Genomic DNA, 7,569 nt, shown 5'->3' on the forward strand with positions numbered 1-7,569 from the left:
ACATGAATGATCATGTGGCTCTCTGGAATGACTGTGCACTGGGTGGCATTTTAACACATTGCAAACCAAAATGATCAAGTGGCTTTGCACAGGGTGAATATGAAATGGTCGATGACCGTTCTGTAGTAAAGCAGGGTCTTGCTATTCAGTGCATTGCAAATGAACCTGAGCTCGTTAAGTGTGCGTTACCGGACAAGTATATCAATCCTAGGTTCACTTTTTCTTATTTGTGAGTAATTTAAAGCCAGGTTAGTAAGAAAGAGGTAACAAATTAAAAGTGGCTAGTGCCGTTATTTTATTTAATAGTATTTAGTTAGATCAACAAGAAATAAACAACAAAGTAATTTGTGAGCTTGTTTTAGACGTACGGGAGGTATTTATTTATTGCAAACCATGGGTGGCATATTACAACTTTATTCATACACACTTAGGTACGTATACATGAACATATATAATCTCTTAACAGTATTTGATCGAGCTGCAGACGATGCTGCTGGATCCCATCGTGCTTATTCATTACACACATATTATGACATATGTATAGCCAGCTAGCTAGCTAGTAGCTAGCAAGCAGGGGTTTAACGCATAGTAGCGGATCGAGTTGAGGTCTGCAGCCTGCAGGTACGACGTACATCTGGATGGGATCGATCGGTAGAGTAGCTAGCTGCTAGCTCGATAGATATATTTATATAAGTGATTGATTCATGGTTCGTTGGACACGAGCCCGACGTAGATGCCGAGGGCCATGAGGCTCTCCCCAGAGTGGCCGAAGAAGCCGACCATGGCGCCGTTGTCATCGCGGTCGTTCGGCAGCGGCACGCTAAAGGCAGTCCCCGAGGGGTACCCGTACGGGCCGTGCACATTCTGCTGGTTGGTGGTGAACTTGAGCGAGGTCACGCCGTAGTCGTCGAAAGTGCCAGAGAAATTGTTCACATACTCGCCTGGGCTCATGGAAAACTGCAAGACATGCATGGATGCATGACAAGTTGCATGCACTCAAAGTCGTCAGACGATCGATATTAGTACTCCGAAAGGAAATTAGGAATGAATTAACGTTGTCGTATGTACCGGTAGATTCTCATGTCCTTTGACCGTGCCCCAGGGGCCGGCAGATGTGCGCTTGACATGCTGGTCGACGTAGACGAAGGAGAAGCCTTTGATGCGCTCTCCTATTTTCTGGGTGCTGTAGACGCTGACCTGCTTAAGCTTGACTGGCGTGGTGATGTCCACGGGTTGGCCGGATCCTCCCCACGGACCGATCTTGACCGGCAAACCATTCTTCCCCAGCACGTAGACGCCGAGCGCCGCGAGGGTGTTGCCGGAGCAGCCGAAGAAGGCAACCACCTCGCCATTGTTTGGCTGCAACGTCACCACGAAGGTGGCCCCTGCCGGGTAGCCATACGGCCCGTACGGCTGCTTGTTGGTGACCAGCTTGAGCGAGGTGATGCCGGTGCCGTCGGTGGTGCCAAACACCTGGACGAGGTACTCGTCGGGATCCATGTTGATTTTACTGATGTTGTGTTCCGGGTCAATCTTGCCCCAGGGGCCGACAGGGAGGGGCTTCCTATTCTGGTCCTTGTAGACGAAGGAGAAGCCAAAGATACGGCCATCCTCGGACTCGGAGCTACAGATGGTGATGCTCACCAGGGATTGGGGCTTGCTTGCTTTATTGATGTCTTGAGGTTGTCCACCCTGCGGACCCCATGGACCAACCTTCATCGCGTCCTACATACAGCATGCATCACAAATTAAGCAAGTCAGTTAGTTACATGAAACTAGCTAAGCACATACAGTTCTATATATACATATATACAGCCTTACCTCCATACTCTCGACCTACTTCAACTGAAAACTTAGCCTGATGTGTGTGTGCGCGCTTGCTAGTTGCGATGGACCCAATGAGGATGGAAGGCCACCTATTTATAGGGAGTCAGGTTGTTCGCGTACCTGACATGCATCTGTCTCCATCAAGCTCAGCACCTATATATCTGATTCATTTTTATCGGGGCCTGTGTTGCTCTGGTAATAAGTTAATCCTATTAACTATCGGCTTTGGAGGAGAGAGGAGCTTGCGTGCAAAGGGAAGGCTAAAAGCAGGCTTTAAGGCCAAAATTATTCTGATTTGGAGGAGATAAAAGCTTCCGTGTGTGTGTACACTACGGGAAAATCGTGTTTTGCCGTGCTGCGCACGCTTTGCCGTGTGCCCTGGGGCTCGGAACACGGCAAAGGTAGTCTCTGCCGTGTGGAGGAAAAAAAGAGCACGGCAAAAAAATGAATCATGCTAAAACAACAAAAATGACCACAACAAAAGTTTGAACTCGGCAAAGATCGTAAAACGCACACAGCAAAGTGGAGGACACGGCAAAGACCATCGGTGACACACGGCAAAGGCTAGGAGCACGGTAAAGTTATGGACACGTGGCCCTGTTGGCCTCTCCAGACGGTGCCATCCCGTCATAACGTCTAGGATTTGCCGTGTGTCCCTAACGGAGACACGGCACGTCGGCCTCTCTTCTCCCGTGTGCAGATGTTTTTCCCACCAATTATTCCCGCGCGAAGGGGCCTAGCCTACAGAATTTTGGCGTGCAAAGTATGCATTTTTTATAGACCATGGCAAAGCATATCTTTGCCGTGTGCAATTACAAAAGAACATGGCAAAGCACGTCTTTGTCGTGTGCAATTACAAAAGAACACGGCAAAGCCCCCATCTTCTTTCCCGCCCTAAACTTTCCCGCCATTTCAACACTCGCCTTCCTACATATAGCCATGTCTCGGGCAGTTCTCCTCCACACCGCCACCAGCAGTTCTCCTCCAACACCACCACCAACAGTTCTCCTCCAACCCCACCACCGAAGCCTCCCGGCCTCCTCCGCTTCCCTGGAGATGCCTCCTCGTCGCCGTGCCAACCCTAGCTGCACGGGCTTCGTTGGCGTCCGATTGCGGCCTGGGGGCCATTTCGCGGCTGAATTCTCCGCCGCCAGAGTGCGTGTGTAGCTCGGCACCTTCAACACCAGGGAGGAGGCTGCCCGCGCATATGACACCATGGCGTCGAGGTTTGCCCGGCCGTGCCACCACATGAACTTTCTGGAGGTCAGGTCTCTGGCAGAAGCCGAGAGTCTCGCTCCGGACCCGCAATTTGCGTCATAGGCGGAAGCGCGCCGCCACTGCCAAGGGCAGTGGCGGATTGCAATCGCCAAGGCGGACGAGCGGTTCATGGCGCAGTGGCGCAGAGACTATCCTGAAGACGTGGCAACCATGCGTGCATTCTGGCAGCAGAACAAGGTGGAGAGAAGAGCGGCGAGGACGGCAAAGAGGCAGAGGAAGGCTGCCATTAAAGCGGAGTACCACAAACTAGAGGCGTCGACACTCGATGCTGACTCCGACCAGTGGCTAGACATCATCTCAACTACCGCTTCAGAGTACACTGCCAGCGATGAGGAATATCTTATATCTTATATCTTATATTTACTAATTGGAGACTCCCATTCTACCTCCACGTTAATTCTTGGGTTTAGCAAATTTAATCCATCAGATGGATCTATGTGTTTATCTTCAACCGTTGGATTGAACACGGGACTCCCCGAGCCTCTTCCAACCGCATAACCCCTGGCCTTCGTCCTCTCTTCGCTACCATGGAAAAAACAGTCTCCCGTCGTGGCGTTCTCATGGATCTGGTGGCGGCAAGCTATCAGGCAGTCGTCGCGCTTTCCGGCCGCTCTGCCCATCTGTTCGTATTATACTGGTGCAAGACGGGAAAGCCTCCTCTACCTCCGATCGTTGTTGGTCTCTACCGTGTGTCTGTGTCTGATCGATCCGTGTACGATACGGCAGGTGTGTTGCGCTCCCCGATTGCTTCTATAGATTGTTTCGTATGATACTGGTGTAACCGGGCGAGCTTCCTCTATCTGACTACCTACCATCTCTGTTGGTCTCTATTATGTGTAGCTTTGATCTGGAAAGAGCAAGATTGCGAAGAATAATGTATCATGGTGATTAACATCAACTGATGGTACGTAAAAAAAAAATCAATCGATACATCACACCCGAGATGATGTCTCAATGCGTGCAACATTGCTCGATTAGATTCCAGTGTGAGGCCCTCAGCAGTGCAGCGATTAATGTTTTGCTAGATCGCCCTATTCAGTCTTCTGATTTGAATTAAAAAATTAAGAAAGTTCCATTGTTTCTCCTTATTATTAGCCGCTTGCATTATTGTTTACCCGATCACGCGCATGCGAAGCACTTCTAGGTATGCCATCAATTTTTCATGCGGCAAGTTGATCTGTAAAATAGCCTAAGCATCATATGTACTCCCTCTGTCCCATGAATGATATCATAGATTTGTCTAAATTTGGATGTATCTAGGTACCTAGATACATCCAAATTTAGACAAATCTAAGACATTTTTTATGGGACGGAGATAATACATTGTTTAGTTAATAAGATTATTCTGGTATATGTTGTTACATTATTGTTTGCTCTGGCAAATTATTGCAATAACTTTTTATATTATTTCTTAGGCAGGATCACTTCTGAAAATCAGGGTTGACTGCTTGGTGCCTGCTCTACGCACCAACGGTCAAGACTCACGAGTTGGTTTGATCTCATCAGGCTGGCATACAATTTAATACATAGGAATTCTCTACCCTATTTATAAGCCTGACAGTAGTACACTCTTTCTAAATGGGGCTATTTATATGACATTTATTTATGTATATGCCTGACAAAGATGATGCCTGTTACTGCTGAAACAAACGATGAGCATACATATCAACACAAATTTATCTATTAAGGTTAGCTCTAACATGCATTTACTATTGAATATCTGTAGTGGCACTAGTGGAAAACAGGGCTTCCGTGGGAGCCTTTTGTCGCGGGCGCGCCTGCACCCGCGACAAATGGCCTGGCCACGTCGCCCCGAAACCATGTGGAGCGCGCGGAGGCTTTTGTCGCGGCCTTTTGTCGCGGGCCGTATTACGACCCGCGACAAAAGGGGTAGGAGCGACGTGGCCACCCCTTTTGTCGCGGGTCGTAATACGGCCCGCGACAAAATGTCCCCGCCCTATATATAGAAGCAGCCAGCCACCCCCCCCACCTCATTTTTTCCTTGGTGGTGAAGGTGGAGGTGTATGCTAGCTCATTTTTTCTACATGTGCACAAGAGGTGTTTGATGGAATGCTTGTGAGAGGGATGCCACTTGGTTTATTTGATAAGATTTCTCCTCTTTTTGATCCAAAAAGGTTAGCAACTATTTTCTTGACTATATATATATGCATAGTCCGTACAATACTAATTTTAGCAAGGTGATTGCATCTGATACATATATAATTGTGCTTATGATGCAGATGAGTCATCCATGGATGTACGGTAACCGATGTGCTCCCGCTTTCAGAGAGGGCGTGAATTCTTTCTTGCTTGTGGCCGAGGCCAACAAGTCGAAGCAAGGTTTTATGTGCTGTCCATGTCTAAAATGTAAGAACGAGAAGGATTACTCTTGCTCAAGAGATATTAAGAGCCACCTGCTTCGGTTTGGGTTCATGTCCAGTTATAATGTTTGGACCAAGCACGGAGAAGAAGGGGTTATGATGGAAGACGGCGATGAGGAAGAAGATAATGATGAGAAGTATTATCGATCTATGTTCTCTCGAATGCTTTGATACCGCAATGGACGACAATGAAGAAGAAGGAGGTGAAGAACAGGCATCGATGATCCCGTTGATGATGATCTTCGTCGGGCCATTTCGATGCAAGAAGAGACTCGTGACACGGATAAGGAGAGGTTGCAGTTCGACAAGATGTTAGAGGACCACCACAAATTGTTGTACCCAGGTTGTGAAGATGGGCATAGAAAGCTGGGTAGCATATTGGAATTGCTGAAATGGAAGGCAGAGGTCGGTGTGACTGACTCGGGATTTGAGAAATTGATGATAATATTAAAGAAGCTGTTTCCAAGAAATAATGAATTGCCCGTCAGTACATATGAAGCAAAGAAGCTTGTCTGCCCTCTAGGATTAGATGTGCAGAAGATACATGCATGCATTAATGACTGTATCCTCTACCGCGGTGAGAAGTACGAGAATTTGAATAAATGCCCGATATGTGGTGCATTGCGGTATAAGATCAGAAAAGATGACCCTGGTGATGTTGAGGGCGAGCCACCCAGGAAGAGGGTTCCTGCGAAGGTGATGTGGTATGCTCCAATAATACCACGGTTGAAACGTTTGTTCAGAAACAAAGAGCATGCCAAGTTGTTGCGATGGCACATGGAAGAACGTAAGAAAGACGCGATGTTGAGGCACCCCGCTGATGGTCGGCAGTGGAGAAACATCGGGAGAGAGTTTCCGGATTTTGCTGGTGAGGCAAGGAACTTATACTTTGGTCTAAGTACAGATGGCATGTATCCTTTTGGGGAGCAGAGCTTCTGTCTCATCACCTGGCCCGTGACTTTATGTATCTACAACCTTCCTCCTTGGTTGTGCATGAAGCGGAAGTTCATTATGATGCAAGTTCTTATCCAAGGCCCAAAGCAACCGGGCAACGACATTGATGTGTACCTAAGGCCATTAGTCGATGAACTTTTGGAGTTGTGGGCCAAACCAGGTGTACGTGTGTGGGATGAGCACACGGAGCAAGAATTTGACCTACGAGCGTTGCTATTCGTAACCATCAATGATTGGCCTGCTCTCAGTAACATTTCAGGACGCATTTAACAAAGGATACAATGCATGCACACACTGTTTAGCTGAGACTGAAAGTAAATATTTGGGAAAAAGCAGAGAAGTTGTGTACCCTTTCAATCTTCGTTTCCGTCCGCGCAAGCATCCCTTAAGGATAAAAGGCAAGAATTTCGATGGCGAGGCAGACCGCCGTCCGAAGCCTGTCCCCCGTAGTGGTGCTGATATATTTGACATGGTCAAGGATTTAAATGTTATCTTTGGAAAGGGTCCAGGCAGTCGACCTGTTCCGAAAGACGATGACGGACACGCGCCCATGTGGAAGAAGAAATCTATTTTTTTGGGAGCTAGAATATTGGAAAGTCCTGGAAGTCCGCTACGCAATCGACGTGATGCACCTGACCAAGAATCTTTGTGTGAATATTCTAGGTTTTCTCGGGCGTGTATGGAAAGACAAAAGATACAACGAAGCACGGGAGGACCAGGAACTTCATAAAGGACGAAACGGCAATCATCCAGGGCAGTTTGTAGGGCCTGCCAGCTAAGCTCTTACCCAACAAGAGAAGGAGATCAATTTTGAAGCCCTATTCAGTATCAAGGTTCCGTCTGGTTTCTCGTCGAATATAAAGGGGATAGTAAATATGAAGGAGAAAAAATTCCAGAACCTGAAGTCCCATGACTGTCACGTGCTTATGACACAATTGCTTCCGATTGCATTGAGGGGACTTCTACCAGAAAATGTTCGACTAGCCATTGTGAAGATATGTGCATTCCTGAACGCAATTTCTCAGAATGTAATGGATCCATAAACTTTGTCAGGATTACAGGAAGATGTGGTCCAATGTCTTGTCAGCTTCGAGTTGTTGTTCCCACCATCCTTCTTCAATATTATGAC

The 7,569-nt window shown here is 47.6% G+C and overlaps 1 protein-coding gene across 1 annotated transcript; it reads right to left on the bottom strand.

The window, feature by feature from the left end:
* Positions 1–702: 702 nt before the first annotated feature.
* LOC127321471 (mannose/glucose-specific lectin-like) lies at positions 703–1,827 on the bottom strand. Its single transcript, XM_051350507.2, has 3 exons — positions 1,822–1,827; positions 1,069–1,725; positions 703–957 (listed from the first exon to the last, which is right to left on the bottom strand). Exons 1-3 carry the CDS (start codon positions 1,825–1,827, stop codon positions 703–705), a joined length of 918 nt encoding a protein of 305 aa, XP_051206467.2.
* Positions 1,828–7,569: the final 5,742 nt, after the last annotated feature.

This window comes from Lolium perenne, chromosome 3 (assembly GCF_019359855.2).
Source record: "Lolium perenne isolate Kyuss_39 chromosome 3, Kyuss_2.0, whole genome shotgun sequence".
Lineage (NCBI taxonomy): Eukaryota > Viridiplantae > Streptophyta > Magnoliopsida > Poales > Poaceae > Lolium > Lolium perenne.